At 42.0% G+C, this 18,063-nt stretch overlaps 3 protein-coding genes across 4 annotated transcripts in view; all 3 read right to left on the bottom strand.

Annotated features, from left to right (window-relative positions):
- Positions 1-5,110, bottom strand: part of oxsr1b (oxidative stress responsive kinase 1b) — a 43,515-nt gene extending 38,405 nt beyond the window's left edge. Inside the window, exon 1 of one of the 2 annotated variants that reach the window (XM_086192143.1) lies at positions 4,633-5,110. In XM_086192143.1, coding sequence (XP_086048269.1) covers positions 4,633-4,702 — 70 coding nt within the window. In that variant the 5' untranslated portion in view covers positions 4,703-5,110. The remainder of the gene's footprint in view (positions 1-4,632) is intronic. The other variant, XM_086192144.1, reaches the window with a different exon arrangement.
- Positions 5,111-6,433: 1,323 nt separating this feature from the next.
- Positions 6,434-11,842, bottom strand: myd88 (MYD88 innate immune signal transduction adaptor). The gene is made up of 5 exons (XM_086192145.1): positions 11,389-11,842; positions 10,173-10,304; positions 9,239-9,416; positions 7,100-7,191; positions 6,434-7,001 (listed from the first exon to the last, which is right to left on the bottom strand). Exons 1-5 carry the CDS (start codon positions 11,696-11,698, stop codon positions 6,847-6,849), a joined length of 867 nt encoding a protein of 288 aa, XP_086048271.1. The 5' UTR covers positions 11,699-11,842; the 3' UTR covers positions 6,434-6,846.
- Positions 11,843-12,058: 216 nt separating this feature from the next.
- On the bottom strand, positions 12,059-17,778 carry cry-dash (cryptochrome DASH). Its single transcript, XM_086191061.1, has 14 exons — positions 17,571-17,778; positions 16,803-16,975; positions 16,548-16,641; positions 16,339-16,469; positions 15,779-15,927; positions 15,378-15,466; positions 14,997-15,070; positions 14,831-14,920; positions 14,117-14,196; positions 13,976-14,035; positions 13,689-13,846; positions 13,417-13,536; positions 13,138-13,314; positions 12,059-13,024 (listed from the first exon to the last, which is right to left on the bottom strand). Exons 1-14 carry the CDS (start codon positions 17,631-17,633, stop codon positions 12,917-12,919), a joined length of 1,566 nt encoding a protein of 521 aa, XP_086047187.1. The 5' UTR covers positions 17,634-17,778; the 3' UTR covers positions 12,059-12,916.
- Between the last annotated feature and the right edge of the window lie 285 nt (positions 17,779-18,063).

Consider the following 18,063-nt stretch of genomic DNA (forward strand, 5'->3'; position numbering starts at 1 on the left):
TGTTGGATCTGGAAGCCAAGGTTTCATATCTGTCATGTTAAAATTCATAATCCTTCTTCTCATTTAATTAAAATGTGCCGCAATCTGTTGTATCGCTGAATTCAAAGAGCTGCGTCCCTGTTGCAGACAGCGTGACAAAAACTTCATTTCAGCGAAGGATGCATTGACAAAACAATCATGATCTTTGGAAAAGAAGCCACTGTTTTCTGTAAGCATGTTTCCTCAAAACAAGATGAGCTAGATATGCTTAACCTGATGGTTATTATCACACAAATGTGATGTCATGGACCGGACGATTTAAGCCTCCATACTCTCCAACCAGTGAGTCGGCAGTACAGGTCCCTGCTAAAATACTAAAATGCTGCTAAAAATGCACCGTCATCATGTTTGTTGGTAAAAATATGACTTACACACAATTGATGACTGTGACTCATACTGGAATTGCAATATCAGTAAAACACAAAAAAACAAAAAGGAGATATTTTGTCCAAAGTCTTCAGCCCTCCATCTGACTCGAGCATGTTTGCGTTCCTGTGCATCTCTATGAAGTCTACATAAACGGTCAGGTTTCCTTAAGGGGTCCACATGAGCCTCACACTCCGAATTGGGGGGCGCTCAAAAACCGCGTGACTTAATCGAGGCTGTCTGACATCATCAGATCTGTAGTGTTCCTCCACCTAAATGACCAAATTTCATCAAAATCCACCCTTTTCCTTGTAGCTATCCTCTTAAAAAGACAAACGACAGTAACCTCCTTGGTGAATACAATATGTCACGTTATGACGCTAGCACGCGAGACATCTAAAGGGGAAGGCGTTACTCAAAAGGTTGCGTTAAGTTCATTTATTGCCGATGACACAGAGGGCGTATGCAATCATGTTTGATCAGATTAGCTCAGCCTTGAATTAGTTCCTTAATGAGAGCGGGACACTATTTGAGGGCTGTGTCAACGTCTTCCTTCATGACCTAAGAGCAGCTGTAGAGCAGCAGTTTGTCTTTCAACAGGGAGAAAAATGGTCGCCGCTGGACATAAACAGAGAGGGCAGAAAGTTTCCTATCCAGTTTAGCCAACACAAATGATCCAATGAGAGTTTGAAGCTGGACATGCTTCCCATATTGGCTCGGTAATGGTATGATATGATCCAATGCACAATGAGGTGAGTTCAGGGGGGTGTGTGTGTGTGAACTATGTAATAACATGTCCTCTTTCCCTAGGGAAGAAACCAAAACAATAGCTCTGCTGGGTAGACTGGGTACGCAGGCCCCAGGCTTAGCTGCTCACAGCTTCTCACCTGCAGCAGTATCGACGTAATCAGCTCTGTACTCAAAGTAACAAAAGATATCCCATTAAATATCTGTTTACATTCGCTTTCTAACACAAGCAGCAGCACTCAAGACTCCTCTTGTACCTCCTCACACATCAAAGTTGACGTGCAGCGCTGAGTTTACAGTCGAGGATTCGGAAATGAGTCAGGATGACAGAATCCCGATCGTCGTCTCAGTCTGGGTGGGACAACAGATCATTATTCCAATAATACAATAATAATTTTATGAAGTGCTGCAAAAGAACACAGCATAAAAGATCATAAAAACATATAAGCACGACTGAAAAGGCAACAAGAACAATAAAACTGCCACAAAAAGACAGAAAATAAGAACACAGGCAAAACAGGATCCCCAAAAGAAACAGGCAGAGGACCGAGGCATCTACAGGTAAAAGTAAAAGCCAGCTTTAACAGGTGAGTCTTGGGTTGTTTTACATATTTTTCTACAGAGACTGCAGACCGTAACACAAAAGAAGAGAATTCGGTGGTTTTGGAGCCATGAGTTCAAAGGCTCGAATACTATTGGCGACATGGTTACACTGCCATCAACTATGGATATTTTGTTAAAACAGCTTTTAGAAACAGATCCCTCGCCATCTTAACAGCTTCTTTACTGTATAAATATGCATATATATGCATGCTAACGAGGCTAGAAGCTAGGACTACTCTGCATTTTGATGTAGAGCCATTGTTTCATCTCAAATTCTATCCAACTAACACCACAATAGAATTCAAATTACAAAAAAAAAAATGCTTTTTGGCTTTTTCTTGGGTTGGGGGGTTTACCAAAGATGTCATTTCATACGGCTCAGAGACCCCAGATTTTACAAGCAATCCACACACACGCGCGCGCACACACACACACACACACACACACACACACACACACACACACACACACACCGAGTTTAACGTGCATCAGTTGGCGAGTTGAGATAATCAAGTCGCAAACATTCCAACTGAAGCTGATTGTGCAACCTTGAGGAGACGTCACATAAACAGGAGCTACAAAATAACGGTTTCTGTCCACGTTATACCGAGGAATTCTTCTTCCGCACATATGTTTCCAGTGTACGTTGAATTCACTGTCCTTGAGGACTGGCAGTATGTCAAATGAAAGCCTTGAGGGGCAAATGACAAAGATGGTAACTAGAGGAAAAATGGAGGTGTGACTCCCAATTGAGTTAGTCTTCATTCCCTCATATGACCTCATCGTGATACTGGAAAAAAGAAAAAAAATTAAAGGAACAGTACTTTACGCCAATTCAAACAACCGCTGATAGTAAAAGGTCTGAAAGAGAGAGGACATTGCTGCACCTTGCATGCAACTTTTTAAGAAAAAGGTATATCAATAATAGGAGCAACGAGTGAGAGAGAGCGAGAGAGAGAAGGAGAGCAAGAGAGAGGAGAGAGAGCGAGAGAAGGAGAGCGAGAGAGAGAAGGAGAGAGAGAGAGAGAGAGAAGGAGAGCGAGAGAAGGAGAGAGAGAGAGAGAGCGAGCGCTCCACGGGACAGTTGGCACAGATCAGTATAAACAGAAGCAGACGCCAAACAGGAGGAGTTGTATTCACATCTAGTCTAAGGACACAATCTCACGAACAATTCACATTTAAGGAGCCGTACCATTCATCTCCACGTTGATATTTTGCACACACAGCTGCTTTCCACACATGCATGGATTCAAAGCTGTGCATTTAATTGCAAAGGGGAATTATCTAGTGTTTGACTTTCCAAAGAAATTGAAGTTAAATTCCGCTCTTTAAAAAAAAAGGAAAAAAATATATAAATATATATAGACATAAGCTTAGTGAAAGCATAGCAGGATGAGTCCTCAGTAAACACACATATTCCCTGTAGAGGAAGCATGCACTGCTTTGGCAAAGTCAACCAGATGAACTTAAATGGATTTTTTTTTTAAATAAATATACATATATGTTACACCCCTATTATGCTTTATGCACTCATCCAAAGCTGGGGAAGCTATTTGGGAGGGTTGGGACAAGTAAAAATCTGTCATTCCAAGAGCCAGAGAAGACTCTGAGAGGAGAGGTGTTGTTCTACTGCAGTGGAGACAGAACATTAGTCTTACATAACTAGAGAGATTATTAGTAAGCGAAAATATGAACGGCAAATCATGAAGTGACTTTTCCAGTTGTCTTGAGTTATTCGAAGTCATATATTACCAATCAATGTCCCCAAAAAGCCTGTGCATTCACGGAAGACTTCAGAGGGATACTGGATTATCTGACATGCCGATATTTTTCCAGTTGAAGTAACCAATAGACAATATTTGTACAGAACCAAGGTATAAACTGGTAAACATTTGGGAAAGTATCACGAATGAAGTGCATTGTTTTCTAGAACAAAGCTGGCCCATGATACCAACTAACAGACCAATGCATCAAAAAAGGGTAATACATGTAAATGCCAGGCCATTTTATCATGCAAAATGAAAAATTCAGATAGCATATCTGACTGAACTCAGGAAAAGGAGCTTTTGAGACAGTTTGTACATCAGTTTAATAAGAAATGGGCGTGAACACATCTCATATACATATGAATTGCTCTGTCTTGAAGTTATGAGGCTGACGTTTCACTTTAGCGTGAGCATTGCAGTCTCTTTCCCTTAAAGCAAAATACTGCGCTCTGAATTATAAACACTGACATTTTAAGTTACATTAATATCAATATTGCAACATTTATAGCTTTTAGCCAGAGTTTGTGCAAACGATTGATTTTTTTTTATTTTGAGTGAGTTAAACTCAATAGAAAAAAATAAAAACAACCGAAAAAAAATGATGAAGAAAAATGCGTAGTCAATTATCAAACACTGAATTTACACGTCTGAAATGGAGTGGGAATAAGTCGAGACTTAATAAATCCAACCCCTTCTGCATTATTCTTCAATGAATAGATATGTAGCAATTTTCTTTCTTATTGAATTTTTTTTTGAATGAAGTGTTACTAGCTGAATGCTAAATAAAAGACCTTATTTTCCAGAAAAATTAGCCAAACTCGTTTGTAACGCTAAGACACTCGTTTGTTACACCAGCACAGCCTAACTGGGTGGGGTATCCGCTCTAACTGAACACATTTCACTGACTCAAATTCACAACACCGCCCGGCCGGGACTGCCTGGTTTACACAAGCGACACCTATCCAAAGGAAAAGGAGATGAATTCTCCTCGTTTACTAAAACACTTCAAAGACATTAGTTTTGGTGTTAGCGATAGTATCCGCCCCTTCGAAGTTGAGCATGACATTGATTCAGACTGACGGTTAACACAAGCTAGCAAGCTATCACATACCAATCACCTCGTGTAGCTCATAATCATCTTTGTTGATGGACCAGGGTTGGGAGCTCGGGTCCTCCGACATGGCTGGGGTGATGTGTCGCGGCCGTGCTATCTCTTATAAAAGTGGTGAATCCAAAGACTGTGCGTAAAAAGAAGTCCAAGTGATCCAAGCAGCACTAACCAGGACGACTCTTCCCCTCCTTTGCGAATCCTGCAGCACTCCTGTCATTCCCAAAGTTTGACACTGGCCTCGCAGCCCCGCCTACCGCATTCCTCCTGAACAAATGTGGACCTTCCTGGCGGACATGTTGAGTGTGGGACGTTCGCGTGCGCCGTCGGCGATAAGAATTTGAATGTTTTCAGTTGGGTTGGCGTTTATTACGTGGGGAAAGGGAATCTCGGAATGTAAAATGGTGACAAATAAGATTAAAGCGCGTTTCCGAGTATTTTTTTTTTTAATTTTAAACAAACGGCTAAAACTACTGTTCCAATCATGAAAAACAAATACGCAAATAAGTGAGGGAAGTTCGGATTCCGCCACACTTTTGATGGCGGTTGGTTGTCTTTGTTATTTTTTTTTACTCTTCATTAAGACTTTGAGGCATTATTTTTCAGTCATGTGGTATTTATTTGGCAAAAATTCTCTATTTATAAACGAATAAATACTCATGATCAAGTATTAAGTGAATGGCAGCGCAAGATGAGTGGTTTGATTCATGCAAATGCAACCTGACAGGCGAAATTCAGGGCACATAAAAATGAGTCTGATGGTGTGAAAATGGGCGTATTCCTTCCTGTGATTGGCCGATATCTCTTACCCTGCTCTGTGATTGGCTGTTGTTAGGTTAACTGCAAAAATGTACTTCACTTTCCTTTAGTTATTTTTACAGCATTCTGTAGCGACACCGCTGGTGTTGAAATAACCACTTGCACAATCACGACACGTTGTGGAGGAAATTGTGCTTTAATTACAAGACTTACAAATAAAATAAAACTGTGTAATTTTTCTTTGTTTAAGTCGGACTGGTGCAAAATTATGGTCTGCTTGATGTCAGGTAAAATATATTTATATCTATTAAAAAGACCATACAAAATATAAAATGAAATCTTCAGACGTCACTGTGCCAGAGGGAGTCAGAAAGGCAGGTGTTAGCTCAGCAGTCAGCAAAACCACATATAGAAAATTACCAGAAACATGATATCACTTCCTCTTAACCTTAAATCTCATTTAGAACTTTAATCTGAAGAGGAAGCGGCCCACACACACACACACACACACACACACACACACACACACACACACACACACACACACACACTTACATCGTACCTGCTACCCCAAATACCTACATCCATGAGGCCATTGCAGTGTTATCTTTACTAAATTCTGTGTAGCTTTTGGAAAGGGGTCAAACTGACCCAAAGAACAACATGACGGTTTAAAACATCACTGAAAAAAACGGAATAATAATTTTAATTCAGACATTAAATAAAGGTTTTTTGTTTTTTTTGAAAGATCGACCCGGGGTGAACCACTTCCTGCTTTTCTGCATTGATTAACACAAATAAAAGGAAATCACGTTTACTACATGACAAACCGAGCAAAGAACCTTTGAGCAAACTTCTACTTACAAGGTCATGAATACCTCATACAGAACATTCAGATGGACTCTCAGAGTCGCAGCTGTCCAAAATTGTGTTCCATCATTTAGAATCTATAGGTATAAAAGCACTGTTGAGCCGCCTATAAACCTGACTCATTATTTGGAAACATTTCACTGCTGGATGTCATATATTGCATGAAACTGCCCCCCCCCCCCCCCCAAAAAAGACCATTATATTATAGAAAAACTGACTGATCAGCTTTTCACTCCTAGTTAGAGGTAAAGCCGAGTGAAAGGAGGATCCTCCCATATAAGGTCTTCAAGATGACCAAAGGAAACAGGAAGAGGAAGACTCAAAGCCACAATGCTACCAAGAGTTAAGTTAATTCTAGTCAGCAGTTTGTCTGGGGAGAAACTTAAGAGGCAGCAGGGGAGGATGTTGATAAAAATCAAGGCATTGATAAACATTTGACTGGCATTCATCACATATTGCTATAGAAAATGCCTATAGCATTCAGGATTCAGTAGGATGTGGATTGCAATTAATAGCAACATGGTCTTATAATCCATTTGAGGGAACGAAAAGGCTCCGTTAAGACACAATTAACTCGATGGTCCATGATTAAGGCAGGGACAGAGCTTTGGCCAGCCGAACCCAGAACCAGGTCTGTGTGCATGGCCTGGTGTAGTCACATATGGTCAGGAAGCGTAGGATGCTGGGGAAGGGTTTTTTCATTGACTTGTAAACAACTGGGATAAGCCGTTTATTTCGAGCTCCTGTAAAAGGCAAAAACAATCAAATGTTAGTTTGGCACAAACATACAGTAACTCCAGAAAAAAAGGACATTTTCGGAGTAGGTGAGCATGCAACATACCAGGACAAAGGCTGAGAGCAAACTTGGTCTGAAAGTCACAAGCGTCGCTATCGAGGTATTCATCAGAAATCACCACCACCATCCTTTTACACCTGTACAGACGGTCACATGTGCTGAGTTTTAAGGGTTAAACACTTAAGAAAAAAATGACTTAAAATTGAAGTTTAAGATTTTGATCTAAATGAATAGAACAGGGGGGCGGCACGGTGGTGCGGTCAGCACTGTCACCTCACACCAAGAAGGTTCCCGGTTCGAGTCCTGGCTCGGGCACTGAATCTTTCTGTGTGGAGTCTCCATGTTCTCCCTGTTCCTGTGTGGGTTCTCTCTGGTACTCCAGCTTCCTCCACAGTCCAAAGACATCAAGAGGGGACGAGGCTGATTGATACTCTAAATTGACTGTAGGTGTGGCTGTGAGTGTGAATGGTTGTCTGTCTCTATGTGTTGGCCCTGAGATGGACTGGTGACCTGTCCAGGGCGAACCCATCTCTCGCCTGAAAGCTGCTGGAGGAGGCCCCAGCCACCCCCCACGACCCTTAAGAGGATAAGTGGGAGGAACACTTGTAAAATTTGTCGCATTTATATGTCTCAAAAGTCATTTGCGAGCATGTGGCAATACAAGACTACATATAACTTCAAGGGAAAATGCAAAGCTAGTTGAGATGTCATTTAAGTCATGCATCTATGGTGCATTTTGAGCATAGCATAATGTTACCAATTGCAGTTAGCTTAAATTAGAAATAGCTTTGGTTAATGCTGCAGCATGGTGGCGCTAATGCACTTTTACAGGTTGGTCTCTGGTTGCTACACGCCTTTAAACAAAAGAGTATGAATATGGACGGGAATTGGATTGTCCCAGTGCCAGCTACAACTGAAGACAGTCAAATCATGTATCTCGTGTTTAGCCACAGCATCAAAGCTGGTGGGGTGCATTCTGGGATGATGATTTTGGGGACACTTCAGGCACCATGCTAACTTGTCCTGCTAACAGTATGACTAAGCAGTTTGTGCAGCTGGTTCCCGTTGAGGATCAGTGCCTTCAGACTCGGTTGTGTATACAGTGATTACGAGAGGAGACCATTTGAAAGCCCCCTCTATTCACCACTTGATAAATCTTGTTTTATGAAAAGCTTCAAGTCCACCCCATGTGATGTATTTACTGATATTTTTAGAAATAATGGAGCGCATGGACAAGTTTTAAGTTGACATTTAGGGTTTTATCATTGTCACGTGATGACTTGTCTGGTGAACATGTAAATATCACAACGGTTTAGTGGCGTTTTTGCCTTCTCGTTCGCTTCAGTTATGTGAAAAGCTTGTTCACCCCCATGCTTCTCCACAGTGACAATAACGTTAACCATCCATCCATCGTCTTCAGCTTATTCCAATTAAGGGTCGCGGGGGGGGCTGGAACCTATCCCAGCATCAACGGGCGAGAGGCGGGGTTCACCCTGAACAGGTCACCAGTCCATCACAGGGCCAACACATAGAGACAGACAACCATTCACACTCACAGTCACACCTACGGTCAATTTAGAGTATCAATCAGCCTCGTCCCCTCTTGATGTCTTTGGACTGTGGGAGGAAGCTGGAGTACCAGAGAGAACCCACACAGGAACAGGGAGAACATGGAGACTCACACAGAAAGATTCAGTGCCCAAGCCGGGTGCAACAGTGCTGACCACTGCACCACCGTGCAGCCCTCAGCGATAATCAAGTTAGCTAATATAGCGTTAGCAAAGGGTCAAAGCAGTGTTCTCATCTGGTTACCACTTGAATGCCAAGCCTTCACTGTGGACAACAACACAACTTCAAGAGCTCTGTCTGAAGGCAGCAGGTGAACCTACACGGTGAGGAGCCGTTTGTTTGGCGATTGTGAAACACCTGCTGTTATCAGAAATGTGAGGTTTTGCTAGCGGTGACAACTTGTATTCACACTGAGCTAATAGAGCTCCAACCTTCATGTTTCTATTGATAATTCATTTAGACCCAAATAGCCAGAGATGATAGAACGCGATCTGTTGACTTTAGCAATTAAATCATTTAGCCAAGTTTGAGTCCGAGCATCAGAACTGGATAATGTGTGTTCAAGGTCAAATTAAAAAAACAAACAAACAGTAACATCACGTGTTGGTATCCCACCTCTTCTCGATGAGTTCACTCGTGATGGTCCAAACGCATGAGCCTGGGAGAACATTTCGGTCAAACACACACAGTTTCAGCTTGTACTCCGTCTGTTCCAACTCTCGGATCATCTCATGGACAAACTGGATGTCACTCTGGCAGTAGCAGATGAAGGCGTCGAACAACTCAGGCGAACCTGGATGAGACAAACAAGGTGAATTCTACAGAAATAAAACAAGGAAACCACAAGGCTGAACAGGGTAGTGGAACAGGGAAGCGCTTGTCTGATGAAGCCTTTCCTGTCTGATACCTCAGCAAACAAAATTTTCACCTCACATGGGTTTTTACAACAGCATTACTAAGTCACACTAACTCCTGCCTGAGGTGGGATTAAAGCCCCTTTTCTGTCTGTTTATGTTGGACAGACACGATTGTATTTACTTATAAGATTGAAATATAGCCTGTATTTCGTGTCCTTCATTATAAAGAATAATAATAATAATACTTTATTAACCCCACACAGGGGAAATTTAGGCAGTTACAGCAGTTAGGAGAAAGAGAAATATTTATGAAATAAGACACAAACAAAAACTGGAATAAATAAATATTAACTTTTTTTCTTTTTTTTTTTTACAGAAAAAATATTTACATCAAGCATGAAAAATGGGAATATTTTACTGCACCAATCATTGCACATTGCAGTTGTACAGGCTGACGGCTGCAGGCAGGAATGACCTGCGCCGCTTCTGGCACTGAGGGTGCAGCAGTCTGGAGCTGAAGGAGCTGCTCAGGGTCTCCACAGTATAGTGCAGGGGGTGGGAGGTGTTGTTTAAGATGGATGTCATCTTGGCTAACATGCTTCTGTCCACCACAAAATACTACATAAAACATTTTTTAAAAAAAAAAGCCAGAACAACAACGATAAATGCATGAATGGGTGATGTGTAACAACCTTCGGGATCATCGTCCAGGGTGATTCCAAACCTCTCCGGGGTGCGGGGGACGCAGCTGTCAACCTCGGGGACTTGAAGGGGGGCCTCGGCCTGCTTCTTCAGCTTCTCATTATACTTCCTGATATCTTCATCTGTTTACAAGACACACACAAAGATACACACGCATTAGAACATTCTGAGGGTTTCTGAATATGTGCTGGACATTTGAAGTCTGTTGGTATATCTGTCTATACACAAGTTACATAATTACATCATTATATCTAAATTAACATTTCAGACCTCAAATTTAATCTCTGGCTGTGTTAAATCTTGATTGATGTGCGCTCCGACAACGACGGATGTACTCCTAAATGTGACAATTTCATCTTCAATGAGTTTTTTTCCAGCGACTATCAATTTCTCGTACTTAGAACCTGGACAATAACTTATGCAATATAAATATTGCGATATTGGTTTTTGGGGGGTGAGAAGAAATATCGATATGGCAATACATTGTGATACTTTTATCCTGATACAATGCAGATATCGCAGCTCTTAATCTTTTTTTCTCTGAGTAATATTTCATGTTTTAGACAGATTGTAAATACGATGCAACCTTCGCAGTACAGCCACAACAGTGCCTTGCATTTCCTGCTGAAGGAAGTGGCCAGTCAGAATACAACATGGCGGCAAAACTTAAAACCCCATGGAAAATTTAAAGCAGAAGTTTGACACCTGATGTGGAGTTCATACGAACAGCAGCTTGAATCCTCCGCTCTATTTTATTTATTTTCCTGAATTATATATAATATCGCAATATATCACGATACCGTGATACAATACGTTAGTAAAGAGGTGATCAGCGTGCCTGTCATTTTAAATAAACAAGTCCGGGCAAAGTAATGATTTTCTTGATAATATATATTATCAAGACTATAACTATATAGTTATGAAGACGTCATCTTGAGAGACCGCAATAAGAAAAAAAAACTTGGTTTTGGCATATCAGCATTGAAAAAAAAATCGAAGAATTGCCGCTACCTGTTTCCGTCGATTTTACCGTTCACTTTAATTTAACGCCATTTTAACAAATATATCACGTTTTTGTGTGCAGTATTGAGGAGAATTCTTCAACTTCCTGAGAGTTTGGGACGCGGTGAAAGCCCATAAGAAGCTCACTCTCCGGACTGTTGCACATCGAATTTTGTAGAATATTTGTAAACAACTCCAACCAACATATCATAGGGCGAATATCCTCCACCACGTCTTTCCTCTCCACCTCCTCCAAGATGGACAACAGCTTCCCCACAGTCGCATCCCTGCACGAAGCCTGCCAGTCCTTCAGGACACTCAGCGTGGGGTTTTGGGTAGCTTCGTAGTTCTGAATCTCCAGGTAAGAGAAGCCCATGGCCTCGGCCACATCCATCCAGTCGGCTGCCACCGCGTTCCGGGGGTTCAGGTAAAGCCCCAGCCGATTCCTCACCCTCATGTTGAGCGCAAACAGTGGGGTCACCAGCAAGTCCACGTCCGGGTCGGCGCAAGCCATGTTCCGAAGGAACCTCTTAGAAACAAAACTTAAGAGTACAAAAATACTGAATTCGTTAACAGGACGTGACTATATTTGCGTCCATTCAGGGGTTTCTAATCTACCTGACTAAAAAAAACAAGGAAGTGATGCGATCTGATTTCGCTGTCGGTTGTGGGCGGGGCCTCACTAGACAACGTCACAGCTTCCCAGAAACACGTCCACGGCCTACCCTTAGTTCTCGATGTTGTTGTAAATGACCAAAAGAACGGTTAAATGATTCTTTGGTTAATAAGCGTAGAATGAGACGAGCTCTGCTACTTTTTATTTATGTTGAGGTATGTACTGCATTACGCAAATAAAACACTGAGCAGGCATTCATCCATATTTCAGTTTTATTGTGCAAAGGGTTAACAAGCCGACCCCTCAAAAAAAAAAAGCGAGAATCCAAAAACTACTTTCAACGGAAAAAAAAGAGACATTTAAAATACAGAAACACATCATCGCTGAGATCATTATTACTGATCCACTGTGTTAAGACACCACAACATGTGACAGCGGCATAAAAGAAACATGGCCGGATGTCTATGAGCTACACTTTATCTGCTATTTTCTGTGGCGCAGAGAGACTAATTAAAGGAAAACCCTCACAACAATGGTACAATGAGATGAGAAACATGATAAATCCTTTCATACAGAGGGGGATAGTTTGACGAGTCAGGAAGTGATGTTACAACTGAAGACCGACGGGAGACTTTGGGTTGCCGAGTTACAGGAATGCGTCAGACAAGAAGACACTCTTCTCTCCTCTGTGCTGTCCACTACCATTCATTGCACCAAGCTAATAGTCTGCTGGTCCCTCTGGGTCTCATCTCTGAAAGTACATAAAAAAAGAAGATATTGGTATTTATCTTCCTCTCTGGCTCTGGGGAGGATGAAAAATAAGGAAATCCCCCCCCCCCCCCCCCCAAAATTTTCATGTCTCTTGTCGAAAGCGTTATCCAACAATGGAGTTTATGTTTCCAGTGGAGTTCCTTTAAATCACGGTTTGCAGAAGCTGTTCTTATGATGTCACTTGAAATAGTTCGTTCCTGAATTCCTGTCATCAGTGCAGAAATAAGGCAGCTTTCCCTGAATTGAGACATCAGCGTGAATGAGATTTAACAGAAAACTTCCGGGTTTGTATCAGCAGGGCCACCATCTTCACGCATCTTCCATGTGTTTGTTTTGAGCTCATTTTTACAGGTTTTTGCTTTTGGAGAAATAGAAATCGATGCCTCTGTCCCGATGCTGTTTGGGAGTGTGAGAAGGGCCTTTTTTCCCTCTTTGTGAAGGTCCGGTGCCACTCTGTCAAAAAGAGAAAGAAACAAACAACAAAACAAAAACATTCAAGTCATCTGATAAATCAGTTAACAGCAGGATATTCACACAATCCACTTCCCTTTTCTGCAAACACCCACCGGTTTCTTGTGAACATGTCTGCTCCATTCAGGCGCCATGACGATAGGGGAGGGGTACGTCTCACCGAGGGACACATGAGCATGTGACAGCGCAGCAGTGCTGAGGGTCCAGGGTGTGTGCACATCAGATCCCCTGATTTCCTGCAGCTCAGGAACCCACTGCCTCACGTAGTCACCCTGCGGCAGACAGAGAGGCCGTTGAGCTATGAAGGAAGACGCTAACGAATGGAGCTGAGTTGTAGCGTAACACAACGCTGAGTTACAAATTGACGAACATACATGGTTATCGTAGTCCAAGCCTTGCTTGATCATGTTGAACTTCCTGTTCTCTCTGGGATCATTTCCAATCCCGGCACTGTATAGCCAGTTGCCATAGTTACTGCAGACATCATGATCAACCTTTGGAGGAGAATAGAGTCCGACATTATCGTCTATGCAGGAGGAGGGGCTAAAGTTTGAAGCTTAGGACATGTGGTTATCGGTATCCTGCCATGCCAGTCACATTCCAGTCATGGATGGCTGAATTTCCAAATCTCAAATACTCAGCTTACCAGGAGGTACTCGAACCACTCGGCTCCCATCCTCCAGTCCAGGCCCAAGTCTTTCGTCAGGAAGCTGGCAACATTTTGGCGTCCCCTGTTGGACATGAAGCCTGTCATGGCCAACTCCCTCATGTTGGCATCCACAAAGGGTACTCCAGTACGTCCCTCTGTGACCACCAATGAATGATACACTCAGTTTAACACACACACACACACACGTATACATATACCTTTATGTATAAGACACAGATAGATGAATGCTTGGGGATATTTAGAGGAATAAAAGAGGTGCAAACCTTTCCATGCATTGAAAAGCTTCATGTCCTTTTTCCATGGCACTGATTTATCTTGGAGTCCTGAGGCGAAATCAACTTATTAGCTTTGAATTGATTTTATAAGAACAGAAGAAAAAAAATTACATATATATATTTTTTTACCTTTGATTTGAAACAATCTATTCCCATATTTGACCGCCACAAACTTGAAGTAATCCCTCCATAAGAGCTCAAAAAGAACCCTGTAAAGAAGACGAGAAATACAGATCGACATTGATCTGTTTAGACGGCAGAAGAGATGATTGCCTTCACTAAAGAGGTCCTGGTTTGGTGCAGTTTGTTTGTCTGTCTGCAGAATTATGCCAAAAAAGTTTCTATCAAGTTCCACCAAAACTGGTGGAGGGATGTGGCACAGACCAAGAAAGAAGCCATTAAATTCAACATCATCATCGGAGAGTAGAAAATAGGGGTAGGAATTACAAAGAAAAAAAAAATCAGACGTATCTCTTTAAATTCCAAAATACAGCATTTATAACTTAAGAAACTTTTCAAAGTCAAGTGCAGGGACATGACAATCACCAACATGCCCCTGTTACAAACATGAGGGCACTTGGGGAGCGTATCCTTCCACTAAAGCAACCTTCAAAGTAAACTTTTTCACCATGTTTAACAGATCTAACCAAAAATTTACTGGGTTCTTCTTCTATCCTTCCACCACTTTTTGTGACATCAGCCTCATGGATTTTGAGAAATCCTGCAAGAAGCACCAAAGTATGACCCCCTTTGCAGAAGTATATCTCATTTTGTTGTTGTTGTTTTCTCTCCTTTGCATGTAAATGGTCTTCATATTCCAAAACAATCTGTGTTGGGCCTCACCAATACGTGCTCTGATTGGCTGTCCGCTCTCTCTCGTACTTCTGGATCTGATGATAAATGTACCGGGGTGAAATGCATCCCATCGCCAGCCTGCAAAATGCCAGTGCTGCTCATTAGTGGGGGATTCAGCAACGTTATTTACAAAGAACATTACGAGCACACTCACCAAGGTGAAAATTTAGTGGAGTAGTCCACGCCAAGCAAACCGTTACGAGTCTCCTTGTAAGTTGCAACTGCATCCTACAGAAAATATCTGTGATGAGTCATGGGAGTTTTATTGAACTGCAGCTAAAAACGAGCCCATTTCTGATTTAACGGTTCACTTTATAGACCCACACAAATGCCCACTACCGCCATCTAGTGGACGAGACTCGCAGCATCCCATTCATTTTATTTGTGCTTGACTGAATTTGAACACATCAGTTTGGTCTGGGGTTTTTTTTCCGTTTTAATATGCAATTGGTATGAATAATGTTTAAAATTGGCCAAACAGCACTGAGTGTGTATGTGTGTGTGTGTGGTTGTGGTGGTGGGGGGGTGTACTCACCGTATCCCAGAAGTAATGTTTAAGCCTGGCCAGGGCCTGACTTTCCCCACCGGTGCAAGGAAAGGCTGAACGAGGGTCGGCCAGTGGCTCTGACGAGAAAACAGGTTCAGTGAATTCATGACATGATGTGCAAAATGGAATCATATGAAAGGAAACAAAGCTCACTGACACACAACTCTTTTTGTTATTAAATTTTGGAGAAAAAAAAAGGTGTGGATTTTTTTTTAGTAGAAGGAAACAATTTCAGCTTCCTATGACATTTACAAAATTCCATTTTATTAAACCGGTGAAACAAATTGAAATGGGTTCATTTCCATGATTAACATTTCTCAGATCGGTTACTTACGAATTACAGCTTTTTTGTTGTTGTTATGACGTGGATGCAACATTGGAATGTTCACCTGTCTGTTGCAAGTCTTCAGCTGTCGGAATGGTTCCCTCCTGCAGCTCTTTGGGGAGAGGCTTCAGCTGCTCTGGTGTTAGGAACTCGGGTCTCACCCTACTCTGGGTCTCTACCGCCTTCCGGAAATGAGTGTACACATCAGGCAGCCTGGCAGTGGAAGTTACAAATCATTACTGCCACTTATCAATTCTAAAAAGTGACACATCACTCAAAATGTGTCATTTGCCTTTCAGAGATTCACCGTCACAAAGACGTTTCTTCCTTCCTGTATGCTGTCTGGGTGACTCCTGAATTGAGAAACCTAAGCATGATAGTGGAATGTCTCTGTTGTCAGAAGTCAGTCTCCATTAGCTTCAAGCTAAAAACATGGACAGCTCTTTCATAGCCATACAGGAAGAAGGGAAAATGAGTACTTGGTGAGTACGTCAAAGGAAAATGACACGTATCGGTAAAGTACTGTGTTATCCATGAAACCCCGTCACGCAACAGCTCAAATCATTTTAAAAAGGACGTGCATTGATCAAGCAGAACTTGGATATTTTTGCCTAAAGATCAAACCTGGAAATGTGGTGGAAGGGAAGATCATCTCTGTGGTACAGCGTTGACCCCCAGCAGGTGTGAACTTTGACCTTCATCTGTGCACAGACATCCTTCACTCGCATTTCCACATTCAGCTCTTCCGAGGTTACCTGGAACACGACGGGTAAGCTAACATCAGCTCGTGTAATCATATCAAGAAAATGTGTACAATTAGGAGAGGAAATGACCTCTTCGTGGAAAGCAACAGTGCTGACGGAGCCCAGCTGCTTGATGAGGTCAGCAACGACTTCCTCTGGTTTACCCCGTCTCACCACCAGGTTGCTGTCACACACACACACGCATGCACACAAACACACACACAGGAAGAGAAGCTGACCACAACACCAGACAAGCTGCACCCTTAATAGAAGGGTTGTTACTTCCTCTAGTGGACCCCAGTCTCAGGTAGATGTATCGAATCTGCATCAGGACAATGTAGGTACCTCCCCTTGTTGAGCAGCGTGTTTCTGAGATCTCTGATGCTGTCCAGTAAGAAGCGCAGGCGGAAAGGTCCGGTCTTTGGTAGGTTGTAGTTGTAAGTTCCCCCATAATGTCTGGGGTCAAAGCAGTACAGTGGGACAATGTACTCTGCATTTCTTTGAGCCCAGTGGAACAGCTGTGTGCGAAGAGTACAATAAGTACATAAACCAAAGATGAAAATTAATGATGGGTCAATTTAAAAAAACGGGCTTTTAATTACGCGTATGTGACAACAGACTTACCTGAATTGAGTTTGTTTACTAACTGGCATCGAAAATATTTCCCATAACACCAGAATCCAAGTTTTAGGAATACAAGTTTTTTTTTCTTTAAAATGAGTCATAGAAATGCCTTTCCACGTACATTATTGCTATTTTAACATCTGGATTTGATTCAAGCTGAGTGTAAATAAATATGTGGATACATTTTTCAAGTCAGGCAAAAAAAAAAAAATTGACTAAAATTCATTTCACTCCGAAAGACGCTTTTATTTTCAAGGTTTGGACCGGAAATTGTGCGTCTTAGCTGCTAGCAAAGCTTGAGAAGCTTGAGTTTGTCATGTAAACATACCACACTTTTCCGAATAATTCTGAGAAAATCGAGAAATATGTAAATTAAAAAATATAAAAATTTCCACGCATAACCCGCACACAACAAACAAGTTTACTTTCATTTCAACATGAGCTCTAAATGTAGCTTTAGATAGCATCCGATTTTTAAGGCTGACTTACCTCGTTGTCATGGAGCCGTAAATCGTTTCTTAATAAACATATAACTGTCCGAGAGGTAGACATGGCTCTCTTCGGTGAGAAGAAGCAGTGGTTGGGCGTTTAAACCACAGACACCGGCGGGTTTGAAGCAGCGTGGTCCGGAGTCTGTGCACTCAGCGGCGGCTCCTCTCGGGCTGGAGGCGGACGTCACGTTTTCAGACACGCTGTTACAAAACGCCCGTGTTTTGTAAGGTGTTTTCTAACAGCTGCTTTTATCAAAATAATTTTCCACCTTTAACACATCAGCCCTTTAGAAAATACACTAAATATTGCTCGAATTATTAAAAAAAAAAATACCCACAAACCACTTCATCAAAAAGAGAGAAGAAATCCATTATGGATTATTTTGATTAAACTGAAGAAGCGGTTTATTACATTTTTTACTTCATATGTGATGATGCATATTAGGTTCCCCCCCCCCCCCCCCCCCTTATTCTTCCCTTTAGACATTGAG

Source organism: Aulostomus chinensis, chromosome 21 (assembly GCF_037954235.1).
Source record: "Aulostomus chinensis isolate RoL2024-O1b breed Wild chromosome 21, RoL_Achi_v1.0, whole genome shotgun sequence".
NCBI classification, from domain to species: Eukaryota; Metazoa; Chordata; class Actinopteri; order Syngnathiformes; family Aulostomidae; genus Aulostomus; species Aulostomus chinensis.

What these genes read in the sequence shown, in the direction of transcription:
- myd88 (XM_086192145.1), bottom strand. Translation starts at nt 11,698, where the DNA reads ATGGCTTGCGCCGACCCGGACGTGGACTTGCTGGTGACCCCACTGTTT. An exon ending in GGATATTCGCCCTATGATAT is followed by an intron (nt 10,305 to 11,388) that starts GTTGGTTGGAGT and finishes TCTTGTAAACAG; the next exon opens with ATGAAGATATCAGGAAGTAT. An exon ending in AGTGAACTCATCGAGAAGAG is followed by an intron (nt 7,192 to 9,238) that starts GTGGGATACCAA and finishes CCGTCTGTACAG; the next exon opens with GTGTAAAAGGATGGTGGTGG.
- cry-dash (XM_086191061.1), bottom strand. Translation starts at nt 17,633, where the DNA reads ATGTCTACCTCTCGGACAGTTATATGTTTATTAAGAAACGATTTACGG. An exon ending in AACATTACTTCTGGGATACG is followed by an intron (nt 15,071 to 15,377) that starts GTGAGTACACCC and finishes TATTTTCTGTAG; the next exon opens with GATGCAGTTGCAACTTACAA. An exon ending in GCTTTTCAATGCATGGAAAG is followed by an intron (nt 13,847 to 13,975) that starts GTTTGCACCTCT and finishes TGGTGGTCACAG; the next exon opens with AGGGACGTACTGGAGTACCC.